This window comes from Rousettus aegyptiacus, unplaced genomic scaffold, assembly GCF_014176215.1.
Source record: "Rousettus aegyptiacus isolate mRouAeg1 unplaced genomic scaffold, mRouAeg1.p scaffold_m13_p_11, whole genome shotgun sequence".
In the NCBI taxonomy this organism is placed as follows: Eukaryota; Metazoa; Chordata; class Mammalia; order Chiroptera; family Pteropodidae; genus Rousettus; species Rousettus aegyptiacus.
In genome coordinates, this window is record NW_023416286.1 from 37,031,839 (window position 1) to 37,057,250 (window position 25,412).

Here is a 25,412-nt window from a genome sequence, read left to right on the forward strand (position 1 = left end):
ATATACCTGTGCCTAGGACTGTGCTACCCGCTGCAAAGCAAAACAAAACAAAACAAAAAACAAAAACGCTTTCTAAAACGCCTCCTGAAAGTTCTTTCTGTGAATCCACATGTATTTCAAAGAATGATTACACCAAAAGAATGATTTAAACATACAGCACATTTGAAAGCTTCTTTTGGAGTTTACATTTGTACCTTTAAAAATGTGGGTAGATGGAGAAAAAGCTTGCAGAGGATAGGTGATCATAGATGGCACCCCCAAGGGTTTTACTCATTAGACTGTTTCAAATGAGTGGTTACATGTACAGTTATTCATGAATCATTAGAAAATGAGAAATTGCCTTTCCCCATTCTAGGAATTTAAGAGGAACTTCAAGACGTCATCTCAGAGCAGCTAGAGGATAATCCCTAAGACATTTCACAAACAACAAAAACATAAACAGAAAATGCCCATGGTTTTAGGACACAGTGGTGCTTACTAGATGTGGTCACCTACTCAAAAGTGGACCTGATTATTCTCTGCTATGTACTGAAATTAACAAGCATCTGTCTATTGGTTTTTATTTTAATGTCTAGATTACTTACAAGATAATGCCTGTGTTCTTCATTAGAGGTGGGGGTCTTTCCATTTCAAGGCCTGTTTTGGCCTTTCTATCCAGAAAAACTCAAGACTGACCCAGTGACTTTACTGAATTAGAGTTTATTAAATTAGAAGTCAGTCACTGAAATGTGATGTATCTTTCCCAGTGGTAGCTGGCAGTGCCATATGAGAATACATGGTTGGTTTTATCCAAAACGTAACTGGCCTCTGCCGGAACGGTACATAATTGCTGAGCCAAGAAGGCTCTTGCTCTTCCTGTTTGGCATAGGATGATTTTTTCTAGCATTTATTCTTTTTGTCTTGTTGGGGTAAAAATGAAGTTGAAGATACATCCACAGAGTCCATTAGAGTCCCTTTGGGATAGAGCTGTCAGCAGCTTTATGTCTTGAACCTCTATGAGGCATGTTGTGTCCTTGACTAAGAAATGTGTTTCCCCATGTGTCCGATAAAGTAAACATCTGTGATACTAAAGGCATAGTGCCAGGCACATCTGTGTCCTTAGACACTGTTGGTAAATTAAGGGTTGCTCTGGAAAATGATTGACCTGCCACAAAGTTCATTTGGTGTCTTTTATTTGCTATGTTTGGGGGAACTTTTTTCCTGAGTATTTGGTCATGGATTTACGTTTCTTAAACTCTTTTATCTCAGTATTTGAGTTCTAATTGGTTACTTTATGAATGAGCTAAGCTTTCTGTCATCACAGAAGGTCTTGTGTGCATCGTTTCCTTCATTGAAGATAAGCTCCCTGCAGTCAAGAGTCATGGCCTACCTCTGTGATTTCTGTAAACAGCAAAGACAAAACCCAAAAGCGCTTCATTGTTTAATGGCTCAGATAAAAAATGTGGTGAGAAGACTAGGGAAACTAAAATGTTTTCAAATGTCCTCATGATTCTCAGTCCCAGTCACCTGGGATTCGTAGAAAAATATGAATTACGTAGCCAAGAAGAGTTTTTTTCTACTTTATATGCAAGATTTTTTTTTAACCTACTGAAGTTTGGAATTATATATCTAGGAAGAGTTTTTTTTCCCCATTCATTATGCATGATTTAAAAAAAAAAACTTGCTTAGCATAAAGTTTGACAAGTCTGAGGAAGTCTAGAAAGGATTCAAAGCACATGGATTCCAAGTGCTTGGATTTAAGTGACCTTGAGTTGTACTCATAATTTCATAATGTAAGTATTTAAGAATTATTTTTCTTAGTATAGCTGTTCTGTCAGAGGAGAGAACATCTCTTCAATGAGAACTGACATATCCTGACAGATTTCTGTGACAGTATTGGGCTTTACTAGGTTTTAGGAAATGTAAATTGTGTCCACGTGTAAACAAAATGTCAGACATCTTAATTGCCTCTAATTTGATGAACAAAAAAGAGTTACTTTGAGCCTCTTGTCATCTATGGGCAAGTGGCACATGTAGGCCTAACAGTTTTTTGGTTTGTTTTTTTTTGCCACGTGTAACAGTGCCCTGTTGAGACAGAGATAAGACACTCTTTTAATTCTCATTTATATTAGAAAATTTTCTTCATAAACCTGATAATTTTTATTATAAATATTGGGATTATTTATAGTTTAATCAAGAAAGCAAAGAAAAAATGAAATAATTCCCAAGCTAACAAAATAAACTTAATAGTATCTAATACATACTTATTATAGAAAGTTAGAACATACACATAAGCTAATAAAAAAAAACATTAAAATCACTTCTTATTCTACCACTCAGGGCAAAAACCATATAAATATAAACATTTTGGTGTATATCCTACAAGGCATTTTTTCCCTCTTCGAATTCATGTATGTTGGCTGTTTTATAGAATATAACTAAACTATATGTACTTTTTCTTTGAACATCATTTTCATTGGTTGCATAATATTAGATTTTATGGATGTAGATGAATCTTAATTTATGCCAAGTTTCTCATTGATAACCCCCAGAATTCTAGTGGGGATGTTGCTAAATTATTTGACTTGCAAGTTTATAAAGCCTTTTTCTTTAAGCATGAGGATGACAAGACAGTGTGGGAAGGTTAAAGTGACTTGAAAACTTTTGGAGATGATGGATGTGTTCAGTATCTTGATTGTTGTAGTACTAGAAATGGTAGTTTATTTCCTAAGCTAACTCCCAAAATCCTAATTGATACCTATCGCATAGTTAGGTTTACCTGCTGGACAAATGGTACTCCAGTGTTTAAAACATACATCTGCTTATCATATTATTTCCTTGGAAATACCTGTAATCTAGTCAGTACCTGGCATAGTGTAAGACATATAATGAGCACTCAACAAAATCTGAATAAATGGAAGTTGGGATTCCTTTTCTGCTCAGGGTGTCTTAGCCAGAGCAGCCAGATAGAACAGATGGGTGTTCACTTTCTGGATGATAGGAACACCAGATAGCAGGATTCCCTTTGAAAATTGTCAATAATTCAGCCTTAACAAGTTCCTAGGAAAGAGTCTTTATTACTGGCAAAGCTAAGAGAGAAAAGAAGAAGCAAAAGATATATTGAACAACAAATTTGACCTAATCAACATGTATAAAACACTCCACCCAACAACAACAGAATACACATGTTTTTAATACACAGAGAACCCTCATTAAGTTCTGGGCCATAAGACAAGGAATTGAAGGCAGTTTTCTAAAAAGAAAAGTGTATACCTACCACATCATCCAGCTATTCCACTCCTAGGTATTTAAGAAGAAAGAAAACATATGTTCTTACAAAGACTTTTTATAGCTATTTTATTTGTAAAAGCCAAAAACTAGAAATAACCCCAATGTCCCATCAACAAGTGAATGGATAAATGAACTATAACATATCCACACGACAGAATCCTACTCAGTAATAAAATATAAGACTATTGATAAACGCAACAATGTGAATGAATCTCAGAATAATCAGACTAAAGGGAAAGAGGCTAGACAAAAAGAATGCATACTTTATGCTTCCATTTAGTATGTATGTTCCAAAGTTTTGTACATCTGCAGTGACAGAAGGCATATCAGTGATTGCCAGGGCATGAGAATGGTAGGGCAGTGTGGGAGGAAGATTAAAGGGGCATGAAAACTTTTGGAGGTGATGAACATGTTCAGTATCTTGATGGTTGTGTTGGTTTCACATGTTATGCATATGTTAAAATATATCAAATTATAAACAAGATGTACAGTTTATTATATATCAATTTTACTTCAATAAAGCTGTGTAAAATATGAATAAATAAGCAAATAAAATAAGATATCATACTGGGGCTATTTAACTCATCATAGTGTTTATTAAATATCTATATGCAAGTGTCATGATATTCCACTGTGTATTGTGCTGGATCAATAAAAGAATCTTGTTTTGTGCTTCTTTACAACCAGAGTCAATGGAAAGTGTTAGGATTCTAGAACACGTTCTCCCTATTTCTCACTGAGGAAACACCTTTCATATTTACACATTAACGATTGTGCATGGAATTTTTCTTCAGCGACATGATTTCTAATGAGGAGCTCAGTCATTTATCAGTCTGAGTAGAGAAGAGGCATAGAAAATGCAGGAGTGAAGCTGAAGTCATAGAAACAGTAGAATGGTGGTTACTAGGGCCTGGGAAGTGAGGGAAATGAGATGTCGTAAAGGGGACAGACTTCCAGTTAGAAGTTAAATAAGTTTTGGGAATCTAATAAATACATTGCGATTATAGTTAACAGTACTGTATTATATACTTAAAAGTTGCTGAAAGTATATGTTAAATGTTCTCACTACAAAGAAAGAAATAGTAATTACGTGATGTGATGAAGGTGTTAGCTAATGCTCTGATGGTAATCATTTTGCAACATATCAAATCAATAGGTACATCTTACGCAATGGTATATGTCAGTTATATGTTAGAGCTAGGGCAGGGTACTGACTAAAACCACACAAAATACATTAAACCAAGTACAAAAAAATGTGGTGGTGATAAGTCAGTGGTTACTCTTTGCCTATTAATTCAAGACCAAATCCTGAGCCAGTGACTTTTGATGTCCCCTGTGGTTTGATCCTCAGCTACCTGTTCAATTTGGGTTACCCGTCTCCCAGAATACACTATGCTATCCCCTTTTCATTGCCTTCTCTGCCTGTGACTCTTCATCCCACTTCATCTTTTATATCTATGTGGTAAAATCCTACCTATCTTTTAAGTTCCCATTCAAATGCTAACGTGTTTTTTCTGATCCTCCAGCTGGGAGTGTGTCATCTGTGTTCCGTGTTTTAGTAGACACTGTTCACATAGTTTGTACCCTGGGCCTTATAGGTATAAGTCAGTGTGGTCTGGCCTTTTCTTTTGGAAATAAGAAGGTACAGAGTTAAGCATTTTAGCTACTATTTAGATGTGTTTGAATTGTTCAGTAAACTTCCACATTTATTAAAATTACTGTAATGCTGATGAGGGAATCAATGAAAAGACAAACAGGAGTAAACAAAATTTTTTTTAATTTTATTTTTGAACCACTCTCTGTTCATTTGATTAGAAAAAAGGAATGGTAGATTTACTGTCCTCATGACATGTTTTTCTTAAGCTAAGAATTTAATTATATGGATTCTCTCGTCTCACATTTTTTTAGAACCAGAGAGTGGCTAGTTGGAAAAGAAGTCGTTTTTTGAATTTAAATCAGCTAGAGGTGTTCACTTTGAATAATCCACATAGAAGAATTGGCTTAATGGCATCTTAACATTAGAGTATTCATCATGTCATTGAAAGAACATGAATTAGGTAGGGTTTGTGGAATATTTGAAGAAATGCGTTTTAGAAATTTTAAGTGAGAGCTGTTCTCTAGATTCCACTCCTAAATATCACTTCTCATTTATTTTCCAGGTCCGGACCCTATTCGTCAGTGGTCTCCCTCTGGATATCAAACCCCGGGAGCTCTATTTGCTATTCAGACCATTTAAGGTACCCTTTCTTTCAGAAATTGCAAAAGGAAACAAAAAGTGTGTGGGTGAGCTTCATGGGGGCTCTTTGGAGGAAGAAATGAAATGTTTGAGAAGGTACCCTATAAAGTGACATTTTTAAATGGTTAGTAATGGAGACTTAACAACTCAGTTATAATGTACAGTCTTACTTAGGAAAGACCGAAGCTGCCATTTGTCTGCCCAACAGCTAATCTAGAGACTTCTGTTATTCATGTGAACATGTATCTGTTTCTGTTCTACATAGGGCAGCCATAGTGTCCTCCCCACTTATCCTCTGCCAGTTGGAGGTACTCTTCTTAGTACAGGTCACCAAAAATATTATGAATTACTAATTATGTGTTTATATTTCAAATGTGATAATAAAGTCAAGTCCTATCCCTAGGAGATTCTTTCTTAGTTGAAATAGTTCTGTTAACACTATTCTTTGGAGACATGGCACATCAAATAGTCTTTTATGAATTAGACTAGGAACCTAACACCATTAAATTTTTTCCCATGGGAAAAAAGTCCTACAATTCAAATAAAGTAAAATAGTGGCATGAATTGAGTGGACTCTTTCCTGGTGCTTAGTGAAATATTTAATGGAGTGTGACTATCGAGATAAAACTACTTTAGGGATACTTAATGTTGTTGGGATTGAAAACTTAGCAGGAAGTTGAACTAAAGCTGAAATAAGCATGGAGAAGAATCAAAGGTTAGCCTGTGGAGGATAGGAGAAGACAGACTGGGAAAATTGTAGGCTGGAGGCCTTGGCCCTCAAGGAATAAACCTAAGTATGATAAATTCAGGGACTATGTCTGAACTGGTCATTGAAGACATGTCAGCAGTAATACCTGACCAGGCCACACTTATGATTAGGTGATGGACCATTTTGATTTCTAGTTAAAGATTCATCCCCCCTGAAGCAGGACCCCAGCCACAGAGGCAAGACAGGTTGAGAAACAGAAGAGGGAATAGGATGTGACAGCTGAAAACAGCTAGGTAGGAAAGAAAGAGGGAAGATTGAGGGGGCAGCCAGTTAAAATCAGCAAAGATGAAACAGTCTAGCTTACGTGCCAAGAAGGCATCATGTAATAATGGACATAATTCCATTCTGACAACCATCCCCTTAGTGCAGCAATAATGATGACGGTACACAGGGAAACGGAAAGGTTAGGCATGAAGTTAGCTGAGAGGAAGTAGGAAAGAAAGAGATGGTGTTGTGGGGAGAGAATGCCAACTTTATAAAGTTTATTTCCTGAGTTTTTTTTACAAAGTTGCAATTTTTACTATTTCTTTTGTAGGATGAGGACTTTGTAAACTAATTGATCTTCTTAATTAATGTACAAAATTGTATACACACACATATATATATATACAATATATATATATATATATATAGAGAGGGGGGGGGAGGGGGGGAGAGGGAGAGAGATTGATTGATTCAGCCAGCAAGCCCCTTACATGAATTATTCAGTTCTCATCATAATCCTTTAAAGTGAGTTGGCCTCATTTTTTTAAATGAGGAAGATCTTGGAGCAGTTGAATAAATTTTGCTCAAGTTTACACATAGAATAAATAGCAGGGTCAGGATTTGAACCCAAGCAATCTGGCTCTGCCATCCCTGTTCTGAACTACTGTATGATACTACTCTTCTTCTTATGACTTAAGAGCACAATATATCCCTACCAGTGGTGTTGTACTTCAGTGAAATATCCATTTGTCCTTTGCCACTGAGGCCTTCAGGGTGTTTAAACCTCCAGGTATTTTAGAGAAAGCACCTTGAAAAAGAAAGAGGCAGGGCTGTGAATCATGACCTCTTTGGCCAGAAGAGCTCAAGGCTGTTGAGGTAAAATGTTTACAGTAGCTAATTGGTTGCATAGTTCTCTGCTGGGAAGATAGGGGAATGAATCAATCCCAACATCCTGCCCAGAAGTGCTGTGTTAAAGTCAGGACCCTGCTACATTCCTAACAACCCTCTTTTAATTAAAGTCTGCGGAGGTTGACCATAGTCTGCAAATCTGTTTCTGTACTGATATGTGCAGTGGTCAATCACGTCAAGTGGTGTTTTTCCCTGTTTGTGTCATCCATCAGTGCAAGCCATCAGCCATTGATTATTTTCAGAAATAAACACTTTGTTACCCTTATTCTAAGGACCCAGGGAGGGATGAAGGAAGGGAGTAAAAGGGAGGGTTTCTATCTTCCTTCGGGATGAGCTGGAGTGAAAACCCAAAAGGGAATTTTTGCTTGTCTCAATCAGAATACCAGCATGAAAAGTGGCTGATTCAGTGTATAAGCAAAAGAACTCAACAAGATTTAGCATCACTACTTGCTTAACCTTTTCTGGCAGTTTTGAAATTTTGATTAACAACTTCTATCTAGTGCATTCTTAATGTTTCATTATTGTCTTATAGCAATTGCATAATCAAGTTTAACATACTCTGACCTTCCTATCGTATTAAATTTACCCCCCTTCTCTCTCCCAGTTCTATAAAATAAAGAGATCTGCTGTTAGAGACATACCCATTTTTCTACCATTAAAAAAAATAAGGAATAAAAACAGATAAAAATGCATGAATTTCAGAGCTTGATTACTTTTAGGCCCCCCAAATGCAAACATAAGCATAGGTATGTGTGTGTGCGTGCATAATTTGCTTTTGTGGTTAACTTGAAAGGCATTTGTGAAAAAAGGCAGTCAATAACCATAAAGGAGTCATTTGTACTTGAACAAGATGCTATAATTACTCTTTTTCTCAGTACTGTTTTTTAGGTCTAAATTTGGTTCTTTGTTTTCAGGGCTATGAGGGTTCTCTTATAAAGCTCACATCTAAGCAGGTAAGAATTCTAAACTTGCATATAAATGATCACTTCTACAATAAGTGTGAATTGACTTTCTTCAAGAATGTTACTGTGGTTCAACATTATTTCCATTAGGATTTTATTTTGAGTGATAAACACACAATAGAACATACAGATGTCAAATTATAATGTACACCTGAAAATTATATAATTGTATTAACCAATGTTACCCCATAAACTTAACTTTTAAAAAGTTAAAAATAAATAAAAGAAATAAAAGAAAAAATTAAATTGAGGGTGAGATTGGTTAGGAGTTAACACAGAAAAATGATTTGCAATTCCATAGTCTGCAGCTAGAATGACTGGAACTATCTCCCAAAGAAAGCAAATGAGGTGCAACAAGCGTAGTTATCTGTATATTCAAAAGTAACTATTATCCAGATTCATTTTTATTCCCAATTCTATTTATTTTTTTTTAAATAAGGTTAAACAGGCAATCTTTCACAATTGGTGTATCTGGTGGTAAAGAATCATGTTGTCTCTCAAACCCTTAATGGATATGGTAATCAGTGGTCCTCATAGTTCCAGCAAGATTCTTGAAAATTTTTAGCTATATTCTTTTTTCTAATGCTGACCGGTTGGCATGGTCACCTCCCAGTCACTTTCCATTACTCAAAGTATTCTCTGTTTTATTGGGCATAAGCTAAATTGCAAGTACCCTTCTGGACCGAAAAATATCGAATCTAAAGGGATTATGACCCACACACACCTAATTAAGCACAGAACTTTTTATTTTATTTTATTTTTAATTAAGTTTATTGGGGTAACATTGGTTAATACAATTATATAATTTTCAGGTGTACATTATAATTTGACATCTGTATATTCTATTGTGTGTTTACCACCCAAAGTCCAGTTTCCTTCAGCTACCATATATTTGATCCCCTTTACTCACTTCACCCTCCCCCTACCCTCCTTATTTGACCACCTTTAACCAACCGTCTACCTATCCCCTTTTCCCCCACCCCCTACCCTCTGATAACCACTAGTCTCTAGTCCATGTCCATGAGTCTTTGTTTGTCATGTTCATCTGTTGCTTTTAGGTTTATATCCCACATATAAGTGATATCATTAAACACAGGACTTTTGAAAGGTACCCCTGGGAATTTGCAATGACTGTGTTCATTTTGTAATTTTGATCATGCAACAAGAGTATGGGGCTTTTATCATTGTGTCATTATATTCCTTGCACTTACGGTGTACCAAAAGGTGATTTGGTTCTCTTCCCATTTTAAAAGATGAAAAAACTGAGATACAGTGAATTTGATTTAGGAAGTAGAGCCTCTTGACCCAAGTTTTTTTCTGTTCCCTTGTTCACTGCTGCTCACTTTTCAACTCCTTCTAGATTATTTTTACGATTCTCTGAATCCAGAGCTATGTCCTGGAAGAACCACCCTCACAATTCCTTTTATTTGTGTTAGAAATTTGTCTAAACCACTCAGTCAAGATTCTTCAAGACTGGTTTTCTTATTTCTACACCATTACCCATGATCATTTCTTTATCTTAGCTCTTCAGTTCGATATCACCTTTGACCCAGAAAAATAGCTATCTCTTGATTATTTTTCCCTTCATATTTGTTTTTCTTTCTTCAGCCCGTAGGTTTTGTCAGTTTTGACAGTCGCTCAGAAGCAGAAGCTGCAAAGAATGCTTTGAATGTGAGTACTAATGATGTAATCATTGGGGGCTTCCTTATGAGGTGGGGAGAAGTGACAGAGTGTTGAATGGAAGGAATATGACTTCTCAATCTAACATCAATTTAATGAGCCCTCTAAAGAGAGTTTTCCTAGAATTGTGGTCAGATGTACAAGCTATTAAATAACACTTTGCTCTAGCTTTCACTATATTGCTCAAAATACCTGATGATGCGGGTCTCACAGCCCAGTCATATCCCATGGTGGTACAGAGCTTAGTTTGGCCATCATTATACTCTCAATGGCTAAGGCTAAGGCAAGAATAGATCAAAATCTTGGTTTTCCTTATTTCATGAAGTTTTCATTTTACGTATGTGGCTTTTTTGTTTTTTAAATGGGTCATAGTCTTTATTCTGATTGATAAAAAACGTGTATTTATAGTTTTCCCAAAGACATTCTGTACTGTGATATAATAAGTGATAGTAAAATATAATTGAATAGAGATAGCTGTATTTGGTTTGCAGGCATCTTGTCTGCCATATGTTGTGAGACTTTAAACCAGCTTTACTTCAGTAAATATTTTTCTCCTTTGACGTTTTAAGAAATAAAACAAGAGAACCAAGCCAAGAGAGGGTGGAAGGAAGCCGATTTAATTTAGTTCTAGATGCTAAGGGCCGATCCTCAGGTGAGGAGTCTCAGTGAAGAATCTGGCTCCGTCCTGCTCCAGGTGTTTGGCCTAAGCACCTGTGAATGAGGACTGAGTAATGCTGCCAAAAGTGTTTAGGGTGCTTATGGAAAGGCAACTGGCCAATTGACTGGTTTCAATCTGAGTGTCATTGTGTAAGCTTCTGTGAACTTGTCACTGGCCTTTGTGTTGCTTTAGAATCTACATGTACCCCTGCCAGTTGCTCCTCTGAATGCCCGGATGCTAAGAGGGACCATGCTGAGGTGAGGCTATAGGAGACACCTACTAGCCCAATGACTTGGTGTCCAGGGAAAGGGCCTCCAAGGGATCTGTTTACTCAACATAATGGTGTTATTGTGACACAATCTTCAGAGTTTGGGGGGGGCTTAAAAAAAATGTGTACACTCTCGGTAGAAATGGTTTGATTGTTGTTGGTTTTTCATGAAAACATACAGGAAAGCCTTAGGAATCCAGGAACCCCAAAGAGCTCAATTTTTCTGGATTTGGATAAATGACCTCCTGGTCAGAATAACCTTGGTCTGTTTCTCTCCCACAGAACAAAATACAAACCAGTTATTTATTGAGCACCAGTGGTACACACTGAAGCAAAATATATAATTGAATGTTTTAATATAAAAATTATTTTGTGATTTTTGCATTACAAAGACACAAGAATTTTCTCAAAAAAAAAATTGAAACTCAAAAATAAAACCACGATTTCTATTTAGGCAGTGTTTTTCATGAAGTTTGGCATCTTTCTAAATACAGAAATGTTCTGGTCCTTCAAAGTTATGTTAGATGAAATTTTCACCAGATTCTTTTCAGTGTTCTTCTAAAAGAAGTAACAGCAGTTGAAGCTTATTCACAGAATAGGCTCTTCATTGCTTTGTTTTATCTTTGCTATGTGGATAAAGATGTCATGAACCTCTGTCTAAAGAAGATAGGTTTTTTATAGTGACCTCTCTCATCTGAGGGCAACATTCCCTTACGGGCTAGGTTATTAAATGGTCATATTATAAGCTGTGTTTCCTTGCTTGACAAGCAGAAAACAGAAATATAATTTCAATTCTTCCTGGTGCCTGAGGGTTATATCATTATAAACATCAGGTATTGAGCCATGCTATAACATAATGATATAGGTGTTTAAGCCCATCCCTATGCCAAATGCCCCCAGATGATTGTGCTTTTTTGACCCAAGGTCTGCCTGTGCTCAGCTCTTCCTTTTTTCCACTGGCAGCAAGACTTCCTTTAGCAGTATTCTCTCCCTTTATCATTATTCTCTTTATTGCTCATGTAATAATAACTGGGGAAGAACTCCAAGCAAAATAGGTTGAATTCTGTTCTGTGGAGCTAAAGGTAACTCTTTACGTTTACCTGTGGAGTACTGAACCTGAGCTTTCTTCTGCTCAGAGGCTGACTTGTGAGTATAGGGCTTTTACTGAGCTCCTGGTTGATCTCTTTCTCAATGTGTTTAGCTTTTAAATATGAAGTAGTAGAGGTTTATGCACCTTAGAAACCATCCTATTGTTATATTTCAGGGAACCGAGGCCTAGAGAGGACAAATGGCTCAGTTCAGGAAGTGCAGGTTTAGAGCTACAAATAGAAGTAAGCCTCTTGCATCTTTTTCCTGGTGGCAATGGCAGACTATTTAATTCACGATGTCCAGGACAAACAGCCATGATAAAGTATGGTATGTGACCATTGAGCAAGGTTCCTTCTCTCTGCAGAAAAAAAATAGGCCCTTTCAGGATAATACTTAATTGCGAAGCTGACACATCTTCTGTATGACCCAACATATTATGTTCTTTTTCAGGGCCATCTTTTCTCATTTGTGAATTAAAAACATATGATGCTCAAAACTATTACAAAATTTTCTCCTCATGTCATTTGTCCAGGCTTCTCTTAAAAGCCTTTTCTCACATTCCTTTGGGGAAAGTTCCATGTTGTAATGTTTTGTTTGATTCTACTATTGAGAAACTTAAACCTCAATTCAGTATTACCCTCTGTATAAAAGAGTTTCATGGTGTTATGAACCACTTCTCCATGTTTGGAACTTCTCTTCCTATTTCTCTGTCCTGGTTTCTATCTGGTTGAATTAGTATTAAAAATTGGTCTTTTCCCCAAATGACTGTTTTTTAAATCCATTCATTTTCTTCCATTTTTGGATTATGCTTCAGTCAGTTTGATAACTTTATGGAAAAGCTTAGATTGAATTAAGTAGTATCATTGAACTTTTATTAGGGGTTACTCATATCTTCCAAATATATATAGTGTATTTTGTTTTTATAGCAAAAACTCCTAAATTTAGCTAAAACTAACCTAAACCTAGAAACATCCTTTCAGGTTATCTATGTTCCCATTAGTCCACTTGATTAGAAACACCATTTTTTCTTTAAACTGACAGCAAAATATCTGACCTATCCTTCACCCTCCACACACATTTGTAATTTCTGTACTGGCAGTTTTCCATTTTCCATGCTAAAAAAAGGGGAGCTGATAACCTAAAGTATCAAATTATTTTTAGGATTGGTTTATAATTTGGGAATATAAATCAAATACATTGATACTGAAAGTTAGCCGGCTTAGTAAAAATTTGATTTGTGGAAATTTTAAGAACATAGGAAGCAGGGCAGGTCCAAGGATAAAGACCCTGAGCAGAGGTGGGAATAAGCCATCTCTGGCTGTTTCTACCAACTGTGAAGACCCTGATATTGGCATTGTTGCCTATCTGAAATTGTGTTTTAATAAGAGTGATTTGTAATTAATACAGCAGATCGATAGACTCGTCATGCTCCTTGCTTGTGTACATTTCCTTAATAGGCATTGTCTTAAAACTAATATTTAGGAATCACTCATCTGAAGTACTTTAAAAGGTCATGTGTGGACTTTTGAGCATACATGCCATTCGTTTGATGTTCTTCCTCCCTAATTTTAAATAGCTGTTATTGGGGTAGGATTTATCATAGTCTCTATTATAACTTATGTTAGAACAGAGATGTCTGATGTTATTAAACTCTGTAATACAAATTGCCTTCACAAATAAACATTGCTTAGGCTAGCACAGTAATTTGCTTGACTTTCAAACTAGACTTATTGATCTATGTGTTCTCTATTTATCCTTGCACCCTCAAGTTTACTGTGTTCTTTTTAAAATAAGCTGTATTGAGATAAAACTCGGCATGTGATTTGCTTATTTAAAATGTACAATTCAGTGGTTTTGATGTTATTTTAATTGTGATAAAATGTATATAACAAATTTTTCACTTTGATGATTTTTTAAAGTGTACCATTCAGCAGCATTAATTGCATTCACCAAGTTGTGCAACCATCACCACAATTCACCCAATTTTTCCATCACCCCAAACAGACACTATGTAACCTTGAAGCAGTACATCCTCTTTTTCTCTCCAGCCTCTGATAACCTCTAATCTATTTTCTGTCTCTATTAATAATTGGCCTATTCTAAGTATTGAAATATTTGTCCTTTTGTGTCTGGCTTCTTTCACTTAGCACAATATTTTCAAGATTCACCCATACTGTAGCACGAATCAGAATATCTTTTTGGCTCAGTAAAATTCCATTGTATGGACATACCACATTTGGTTCATCCATTCATCTGTTGATGGACACTTGCATTGTTGCCACCTCTTGGCTATTGTGATTAATGCTTCATTGAACATTGGTATACAAATATTTATTTGAATAGGGACAGTTCCTTTTTAATTCCTTTAGATACATACTTAGGAGCAGAATTGCTAAGCCATATGGTAATTGTATTTTTAGATTTTTAGGAACCTCTAAACCTTTCCATAGTGGCTGCACCATTTTACATTCACACCAGCAATATTATGAGGTTCCAATTATTTTATATCCTCACCCATAATTATTGTTTTCTGTTTTGGGGGGAGTTTTTCTGTTTTGTTTTGTTTTAATTATGACCAACCTAGTAGGTGTGAAGTAATCATTGGGTTCTTGATAAATGCTTTTCGACAGATTTCAGTAGTACAGTTGGGTTCTTTTAGATTCCCACCTGATTTAAAATGCTTCTTTTAACAGGGATTAGTACCATTCCTGTGATGGTGGTTCTAATTAGTGTAACTGTTTTACCCTTAAATAGTTTACCTGTTAATAAAAGAAGGGTGGAGAAAACCCAACTCAACTATTGGATGATTCTTTTAAATACAAGACTTGCATGTTGTATATACAAGAATACAAAACATAAGACATGAAGGAAAGATATTTTTTCAAAATCTACATAGATTTCAGAATAAAGAGATGAAAGCAGTTTGGTATTGAAGAAGGAAAAGGTGGCAGTTATTCAAACTTCCTGTGCAAAGATGCCTTTATAATAAATGGAAAATGAAGAGAAATTGAGGATATGTAGTATTAAGTTATTAATTTTTAAAGAAATTTATTGATTCAATAATGTACGTGGTAAAAGAATTTTTAGGAAAATCTTTTTAATTTGTAAGAAAGCATGTTGAAAAGGAACCTGATAGTGACACATGTTGAAAAAACAGCTGATATCAGGAAAACTTAGCTTTTTCCATCTCCATAAATTCCTGGCGATGAAGGAAAAACTGCAGTTATTTATATCACAAAAATTCCAGCCTTGTACATAATTTTAGTTTTGTTAAATAGCTTGACCTCTCCAACAACTAACTTTTCTAAACAGTTGCGTATAATTCAATATTCCTATACCAGGTTCTCCATCTGTGAAATAGGGGTGTTATTATTCACTTCTGAAAGTGTTAGAGGAAAACCACCAAGCAAAAACACTTGCAAACACTCTAAATGTGAACCTATTCCATGAAAATACTTTCTTAGTCAAAAGATACAGCCATAAAGCGCTGGTACAAACTCTTGAGTACAGAGGGACATCAGGGCAGTTGAGACCGGCAGTGGCCACTCAGACGTTTTGGCTTCGGTTTGACAGGAGTTTGGATGACAGTCACTGTTTCCTGTATCACAGGTTTTCCTGACAGGTTGTACAAGTTAGGACTTTTGATCTTAATATTTGTACAGCTTGTGAGTTAGGTGAAGTATTTCCACTAAACAAAAGTTTTCACAAACACAGGCACCCAGATGGCCTGTGTCAGCTCTCTTCTCACCGGGCACCATGTCAATATGTTTCTTATCAGTTTTAAAAATTTCTCCCTAAATGTCTTCTTAGCCTGTTGCTCAAAGTGGTTGAAGAAACCTAATTAGTGTGATCCCAGCTGGGACTCTTGGATGGGAAATATGCAGGGCTGCCAAATGAGATCATGAGTTCGATCTAGTGTTTATCGTTAAATCTGTTTATGGCCGCTTACTCTTGACTTGCAGTTTTAAGGCAGTCATTTGACATCACCGGGTTGGGGACTGTGCCTGTGCCAATACAGAGCTGCCATGATGCAGGGTTGTTGGACTCTCTCAACGACTGCATGTACATGACAAACAGCTCAATTTAGCTAGTCCTCTTAAAATGTCTGAAATAGGCTTTCTCTCTTTTTTTCTCTCCTCTCCTTATGTCCTGCATTTTTGGATTGTTATAAAACTTCCCTAGGAATGGTGCAGCATGTAATTTAAAAGTTATTCTGAAAAAAAAATAAAGGTGAATGTGAGGAATTTGCTCAATTCCCAATTAGAGTCTTTGCCTGGAGAAAAGTAGATTATTTAAGTCTATTAAGCATTCACATAGAAAACTAACTGTAAGATACAATGCTAGTAAAAGAAATAAATCCTAAGGAAGTTTGGAGAAGGAAAAGTAGCCAGAAGTGTTAGCATTATCCTTTCCCAAAGGAAATGGGCAGGAAGAACCACGGGTTCTCACACAGAAACCAGTGTACAGTCCTGTGACAAGTGTATGTGGAAGTGAGAGTTCATCAGATATTATTACTGGCTATGTGAAACCGCCCTCAGACTTTGCATTGTGGACTCTTTTTTTGAGGATCTACTTGTTTAAACTTATCTAGATTCCCATTTAAAACTGCCAAATCATTGACCTTGCCCTTTCTCCATGGTTCCTTAGGTATTTCAGAAATGCTGAGAATCTATTTGCCCTTAATGTAAGTGAAAGTTGAAAATGTGTAATATGTGTTTGTGGAACATGAAGTGCAAAGAATGAGTTATTAGTTGGGATTCCTTTTGCTAAGAATTCAAGCCAGTTTTTAAAGCCAAAGATCACCACTCTCTAGGCCATCCGCATTACTGATTGTTCTGCAGCGCAGCACATTTTGGCTCCTTAAAATCACTTTGTTGTAAAATCGCTCTTTTACTTTTTAGTGAATGATCATACCAGAGCTCCTTCCAACGTGGGCTTAGGGTTTCTGATAAACTGCATGGATTTAAACTTTTGATCCACAAAGCTGAAACTCTGCCTTACTCTGTAGTTAGAATGCATTAGAACATTTTGAAGAATTGGGGGTGTGGGGGTGGGACTTAACCCCCCTAAAGTGGAATAGGATATTTTGAGAGGATATGTCAATTATTGTGCTCTTATTTCCTTACAAGTATACACAGTATGAGGTATTTTCCTTCTTTATAGTTAAATGTATACTTTTTTTGTTTTAATAGACATTTAATAAGTATTACATGGAAATGTTTTTAGATAGTCAAGGATTTTTTAATATGTAAAAATAAGTAGGGGAGAAGAAATCGTAAATATGCTTCTAGAATATAAAAAAATATACTGCATTGTGTATATATAGGAAAAGGAGGAATACAAAATAAAACAATTCTAGTAAACATGATTTGAGTAATCTAGAGTCTTAAAAATAATAAAAATCCATCTTAAAATCTCTTATATTTATAGAAAAAGTAACCCATGAAATATTTTTAAGACTAAAATTCCTCTTCTAAAAATGTAGTGGTAAGTTTCAATAGGGAATGTTTTGAAAGATTAAGTGATATCTTGAGTAACCTGGATAGTGCATAAGAAGGTGTAAGTTTTGTTTTTAGCCCTTGTGAGGCAAGTTAATTTTAAAGATTAATGTTTTAAAATTAAGAGGGCTATATAATTTCTTCAGAAAATGTAGTTGGTTGGAAAATTCCTGGTGAAAATTGGTAACCAATGGTTCTATTGTATTGAATATTGAATCATTTAATCAGTTTTGTCTTTTATTTGCCTTACACTCAAAAAGACATCCCTCAAAAGTAAATACACAGAACTTAAAGAATAAATTCGGAAATATGAGAAATGAAAACAAGTTTAGAAAAAGACACATTACGTTCTCAAGCAGAAAGTTAAGGTATAAAATTTTCTACACTTTTAAAACTTGAAATGAAAATTAGAATTTACACAATATTACAATATTATTTGTTATAGAATTTTGGTATTCAGTTAGAAGGCCAAATGTAACATGCAAATAAAGGAACATTGAATAGAGGCAGAAATGACTATTCAAGGTTACAGATCTTAGATGCACTTCAATGACAAAAGCAAACAATATGCCTGTTTACACATCTTAGAATGCTCAATAAATGAGTGACAAAACTAATGGAGAAAAGGCTTTTAGGCTTAAGACTGTCCTAGGTAACTAGCAGAAAGATGTTGATTTTCCTAACACTTCACTGTGTCTTCCTGGTTTATCTGTATTGCTGTTCACCAAATTCTAAAAACATACTTTAAACAATCCTAAAAATTAATTTTGATTCACTAGTGTTAAAAATATATTGTCTTTGATGTATTGGGGTAGTTTTGTGTATTTGCACATAACATTAAATGTCGTTGGTATGTTTGTACCTGTGAAAAGGTACTAAATCTCTAAATGGAGGCTAAGGGGAGCAAGGAAAATGTCTTCTTGATAACTGATTTTCATGCCTAGGAGGGCTTCCTAGTCAAAGGCAATGTATTAAAGGTGTTAGAGTCAGGCTGACCACGTTCAGATCTGCCACTTACTGATTTGAGGCTCTTCTCTGAGCCTCAGTTTTCCTGCTACTGATAATACCTATTTCAGAGGGTAAAAGGATCAAATTAATGAGGTAGGTATTTTTAAAGCTATTAACACTCAATAAATGGTAAAAATTCTCATAATTGATGATGACGACTTTCACAAAGGACTGTTTTTTATTCCTAAGTCCCCTTTCCCAGATTGATTATACATACACACACACACACACACACACATACATACATACATACACATATACATACATACATATATATATATATAATATAAAAATATATATAAATGAATATATGGAATCCAAAATTCCACTGGGTTCAGAGTACTTCTGAATGTTGATTTATATGAACATTGATTTATATTACAGTTAATAGTCAAGTGATTCATTGGTCCTTCCTTGGAGCTTTTTGGGGCAACAAAGTTATAAATGTCCTTAATATTCTCAAACCTTCAAAATATTGTAAGGCCAACAAACACCTCCATCTCCCTTTTATTCTGTCAAGTTAATCAGGCAGATGTCTTTCTCCATTTCAGGTTCCAATTCAATCTATTTAAAACCAAAAGAGCCTACATCCATTCTATATAAACTATTTTATTGATCAGCCAGTGAGATTCTTTAGGATTTATTGTCTAGACAAACCTTTTTGTAGAGAGGGGGAAATTCGGCCTCAGCCTTGTCAGGTCACCAGTAAGTGGCCTAGAGGGGATGCATTAGAGTGGAACAAGAGTGCCAATTTCAGTTGCTCAGAGGCGAGATCCATTTTGACTCACTTTATTTTGGCTTTCTGTGAAGCACAGGAAGTACTTTGTAGTGAACTTCCGAAGTTTAGACTTCACTGTTTACATTCTTTTCAGTTAACTTGTGCCTAAGTCCCAAATTCTTATTAGGAAAGAGGTTGCAAGCCATTTGATGGTCTGTGCTAGAGTTTTTACAAAACAGGTCTTTCCTTATTTTTGTATTTTTACAGCATTCATCAGAGAACAGATTTCTCACCCGTGGGCTGATTTATCTATAGTAATGTTAATAAATGACTATGACTTTGAGGACCAAATTAATATTTTGTTGGTGTACATGGTTCTCATTTTTATACTCAGTAAAACTGAGGACATAAAGCTGTTGACGTGTAAAAATATTTTTAACGTTTTAAATGTAATGCAGCCTTTTCTTTCTAAAGAATTGCCATTATCCTGTTATGCCCATTAAAAATCAATAACTAAAATGGACACGTTTTTCACTTCCTCTTGGTAATTAAAGACTAACTTTAATATTAAGGAAGATTTAATGTTAAGATTACCTAAACTTGGTTATGCACACACAAGCGTGGGAATTTCCACTGGATTCTGTTGAGAGGGGGGTACGTTTGATGCTGGAGAACTGGGAAGCAGAAACAGGGCTGTAAAAATATACTTGGAGGCTTATTTTGGGCTCTGTCTGATCTTTAGATGGAAGTCTTTTCAAAATGGTTTTGGAAAGTTTAGGCAACTGTCTTTATGCTATTGGAGAGACTGTTTATATCAGCACTGTGTTTCCCTCTCCTACAGACCCCGCCCCCATCTCATTTATTTTCTACACCAACCACTAGTAAAGACTCAAAGTAAACTTTGCAAAATTATCCTTAAATCATATACAAAAAGTTAAGATGGGCCCTCAAGTGACCTAACAGACATTAAAAGGAAGGTGTGTTAAGTGTATTTTCTTAGCCTGCCCACTTCACAAGTAGGACTTCATATGCTTTTTTACACAGATACAGAAATACTTGTTTTATGATTCTGAGACTTTATATTGCAGTGTTAATCATTCAGCATACCTCAGAGTTCATAAAGCATTTACACACATAGCACACTACACACACAACACACACATTTATTGTCTTATTTTGTCTGGCATGTGCCTAATATGTGTTGGATACAGAAGCAGGTCAGTCTCCTTATTTTCAATAATTAGAAGTGTAACGTGTAATTATGTATATAGTCTTTTCCTTAAGGTGCCAACACCATAACACCAGTAACGCTTGTATCTCTAAAAGATTTGTACAGTCATCTGTGAATGAGCTATTGAATATGTAATTATTATCTAGAAACTCATTCCTTCCTCATTTAATATTGAGTTTTGTACTTTGCACAAGCCATATGAGCACATGGGTGGCCTTTACGAATAAAAGTTAATTTTGTAGTTGTGATTAATAATTAACACCTTTTTTACCAGGTATATTATGTGACCAAGGGTGTGTATTTTCTAGACTGGCCTAATTTAGTAATACAGACTATAGCTAAGAATAGGATTGGGGTTTCTTTTGTTTCATTATTTAGTTTTCTTTTTTCTCAGTGCCAGTCTAGCCGATTTAAGCCCATGATCTGGTCTTAATAGCTGAATCACATATCCTAGGAATTATTTACATTGACAGAGTATGGTTTATATCCTACATTTCTTTAGGTTATCATTTCAATCTCTGAAATTTTTCCTGTGGAGCCATAAGGCTTTGGACAACTACAGGGAAGTACTTGGTTGTGGCAGACCCTCTTTGTTGATGTTCCCCCAAAAAAGTGAATTTAGCCACCAAAATGCTGAAGTTACTCTCTTGTCCAGTGGAGTGACAGACATCAGCATAGAAAATCATGGGTATTCAATATTAAGCAGATGTAGACCATCAACACTTGTTTTGTAGTTTTATTCTCTATCACCCAAAGATCTTCTCAAGGTCAAAAACTGAACTAAAAACTGTTGCCTAGGAACTACTTCCTTTTAAGCTTCGATGAGGAGTGTCATTTGTTTGAGTGCCTTTATTCAGCAGGTAGCAGGAGTGAAAGGTGGTCATGCAGCTGCTCCCTTTTTCTCCCTGAAAAGAAGGGGGGTGGGGTACTCATGGGTACATTCACTATCCAGCAATGAGACACGAGAGAAGGCATGAGGAAACAATGAAAGGGGTTGCTGGCGGCACCAGCCACATTTAGTATTTGTGTGTTTAGGATTCCAAGGGATGATTTTGTTCCTAATAGAACAGTCGACCCCTGTTTACCTTCTAAGTCTCCAGAGTGAAAATGTTAACGTCAGGATTCCTGAAGGAAAGAATGCCTTCTGCACTTCGGCCTGTTTCTTTCCACATAATATCTGTTTCAAAGCATCACTGTAAAATATTGCTTTACTGGGTAACTGACCATGCTGGAAGTGGAGACAGCCCCTTCCTAACATTGTCAGGACCCAGGTCTTTCAATCATCCTTTTCAGGACAGTTTGAGAACATAATGGCAGAAGTTCAAATAATCATGCCCTCTCAACCCTTTGGAAAATAAACTCTGTTTGACTCTGATTCTGTTGACATGTTAAGGAATGAGTTTATAGCTTCTTCAAAGCTCCTGTCAAGACTTTATAGTCATCCTATACAAAGCAGATTCTCCTAGGGCATGGTTAGGTATACAGGGGGTGGCTGGCTAACAAAAAGTATGCTTTAGGGGAAAAGAAATTTAGTTGGGGTGGACGGTCAAGTCAAACGGAGACCCAGATACCTCTGAAGTACTTCTCCCTAATTCTCTTACAAACTGGATTCAGTCTCCAAGCCAATCTCCCTAAGAGCTACTCAGACTGTGCAAATAAATCAACAGAAGTGGGCGATAGAAGCAGGACACGCACCACCTCCCTGTGGGAGAAATGAAACCAAGTGGAATAAAAGAAGTCTCTGAAACTACCAGCACCAGCTTGGACAGAAGCTCGGGTATCCTGATTAAGAACTCTAGGTGGGGGAGTCTCAGAGCCAAGTATGAATCTCATCCTTCTCTTTTGCAAGTGATAGCAGCACCGTTTCAGAAAGTCCAAAGGAGAAGAAACCCCTATCAGTTCATGTTTAGGAAGCAGCTCCTTAGCTGATGAGCACTGGACCACAGGAGTGTTTATCATATGCCAGACATTAATCTACCATTGACAAGAGCTCATTTTTTCTTAGAATCACCTCTGTGAGGATGCTGAAGCATGCATGGAAAGGTTAAACAAGACACTCAAGATCAACAGTGGAGGTAGATTTCAATGCAGGCAGTCAGACTCCAAAGCCCACTTGTAATTGTCACAATTTAAGCCTCTCATTTGTAGGGAGGTTCCACCCAAAATTGGTTGTGACCTTGAATTGAGGTCCTTTGAAATTGTCATTATAATTAACTACAGATGATGATACTACTGGAGAACCAACTTTCCTATTGCCTTCACCAATAAGTGAAAGAGAGTCCACCAACACCATCTCCTGGTTGCTGTTCTAAGCCTTCTTTGAGAGACAGAAATGAGGTTTTCCTTACTTTGTTTTTGAGGCAGATCACTTTGAAGGTTCCACCATAGAAGTCTGGCTTAGTGGTAAGAGGGTGTGAATTTGAGTGGTAAAGCTTGTTCACACAAATGAAAATGAAGCCAAAGATGAAATGTTTTAGTAAGTGGCCTAGTCACTAGGAAATATTATTAAAATCCCTTTATTCCAGACCCAAGATGTCTAGTGAGGGATGATAATGGATTTTTCTATTGTGGCTGAGCTTATTCTATTATACTTAAAGATCTGAGCTTGTCACAAAATATTATCAGAGGAGAAATTGCACAGGCTTAAAATCAAGGATAAACTTCTAGAGACATTCTAGTGTTAGACATAGATGCATATTCTCGTTTGTCACTAAGACTTTCAAAACAGGATAAAATTTCATTGTATTTTTTGGAACATCTGGTTTAGAAACAGTCATACTTTTTTTTTTTTTTAATTCAAGGGGTTAAAAACAAGAAGGGGATACTAGAAAACTCTTAAATTAGGCAATGGACCAAGAAATTGTACATGGACTCATAGCCCAACTTCAACCCGTATGACCACATATGCCTAGAGAGAGCTTTTGGAAAGGAGTCTCTTTCTTAAGGTATAATCTAGATGTATTACTAATGGAGAGGGACGTATTCTTTTCAAATGACTCCTTAGACAAGGAAGACAATGAGTAGTAGATTATCCTAAAGTAAATCCAGGGCAAGACTTTGAGGTAGTTGGATTAAGAAAAAGAACAAAGTGTAATTGGTCTGATAGTTTCTTAATGGGCTATGACCCAGCAGCACAGGCTGCTGTATTAATAGTCCTGATGTTTCTGCAAGTAATGCCCTTATTTAGGAAAAGTATGAAATACAGTTTACATCTGCCAGATTCCTCTCACTTGTTCATTCCTTTTTGGAACCCACGTCTACCTAAATTTCAGCACAGGGGAAACCGAACAACAACCTCCATTATCATCTGAAAATAATGTAGTCATTGTAAAACAATGAACTTTACAGAACCGTAACACACACACACACACACACACACACACACACACACACACACACAGAGTCAACAGAAAATTCAATTCTGGATTCTCTCAGTTAACTGAATTTAGGTGGATTACCTGACTTTTCTATGTCTTAATATCTTCGTCTGTGTTGAGAGGGGCTGTTGACATTTTGGATGAGGCCATTCTTATATTGTGTGGACTGTCCTGCTCATTGTAGGACTTTAACATCCTGGCCTGCCCACTGAGTGCCAGTATGGTCTTCAGTCATGTAACAGTCCAAAAACATCCTCACACATTTCAATATGTCCCTAAGGATGGGGGCAGTGAGGAGAATACCTGTGGTTGAAAACTACTAGGTTAGAGGTTCCAAAAATTCAGAACTAAAATTCTGTGAATTTCATGCTGTATGTAGAAAACGCTATACTACTTAGCATCAAAAAACCTGACGCAGTTCTCTACCAGCCCCTCACTTCTGTCATCTTTACTCACAGATAGTTTTTATTTTATTTTTTTATGTTTGTGCATCACAGGCTTTCACCTGTGATACTATGACCTATTTAGAAATGATAAAAGATTCCTACTCATTCATTTTTAGAAATAGTATTGAGTTGGGAGAAATTTTTGAAACTGTAGAATCGACTCCCCCCAATTTATTTTCCTCCAGTCAATGTCTCTATTTACATATATAACATGCAACCCTTACTTTCACTTCCTTCCATACTGTTGTCTCTGAATGAGCCCCATCCACTCCACTATAACAGATTACCGAGCTTGAGTTTCTATATGGCATGCCATTGAGTCATTTTAAGGCTCCAACTGAATGTAACAATTGTTTTCAGACCCCTGGGGAAACCTGCATATACCTTGCCCAGTGTCTGTTTCTAATCTGATTGAACGTTTTATGCTGCCAGTAGAAGAGAAAGCTGACAGCACTCAGAAAAACTATAGTTCGGACCCCTGAGACCTCAGGCTACCTCTAAAGTATGTATTTACCTACATAGTTTCTGAGGGGAATGACATATCTATCAATAAGATTCAGAAAACAGTTTATAGTTCTAACTTGCATTTTTAACTTTAAAAAAGTAAAATTCTTTCTACTTTTTTTTATGTTGAAAGATTCATGGTCTCCAGGTTATTTCCTTTCCTTGTGACCAAAATGCTTTTGAAAATAGGCTTTTATTCTTAGCCCTCTTTACAAAATCTTTTAAAATATAACAGCAAATCAAAACCACAATGAGATACCACTTTACACCTACTAGGATGGCTAAAATAAAAAAGACAGGCAATAACAAGTGTTGACAAGGATGTAAAAAAAAAATGGGATTTTCCCCCCTCATACACTGATGACGAGATTGAAATGATTGTAACCACTTTGGAAAACAATTCTGCAGTTCTTCACAAAGTTAACATAGAGTTACCATGTGATCCAGCAATTCCACTCCTGGAGAATTAAAAACACATGTCACAGCAAATGTTCACAGCAGCCAAAAAAATGTGGAAATAACCCAATATACAGCAACTGATGAAATGATAAAGTGTAGTGTATTTGTACAGTGGTATGTTCAGCA

At 36.2% G+C, this 25,412-nt stretch overlaps 1 protein-coding gene across 9 annotated transcripts in view; it reads left to right on the forward strand.

Moving 5' to 3' along the window:
- RBPMS (RNA binding protein, mRNA processing factor) overlaps nt 1–25,412 on the forward strand; it is a 149,996-nt gene that overhangs the window by 58,806 nt on the left and 65,778 nt on the right. For all 9 annotated transcript variants that reach the window (XR_004953357.1, XR_004953356.1, XR_004953358.1 and 6 more), the window contains exons 2-4: nt 5,430–5,507; nt 8,303–8,341; nt 9,959–10,021. Coding sequence is in view for 5 of the 9 variants with exons in the window: in XM_036228710.1 (XP_036084603.1) it covers nt 5,430–5,507; nt 8,303–8,341; nt 9,959–10,021 (180 nt within the window). In the remaining 4 variants the exon portion in view is untranslated. The remainder of the gene's footprint in view (nt 1–5,429; nt 5,508–8,302; nt 8,342–9,958; nt 10,022–25,412) is intronic.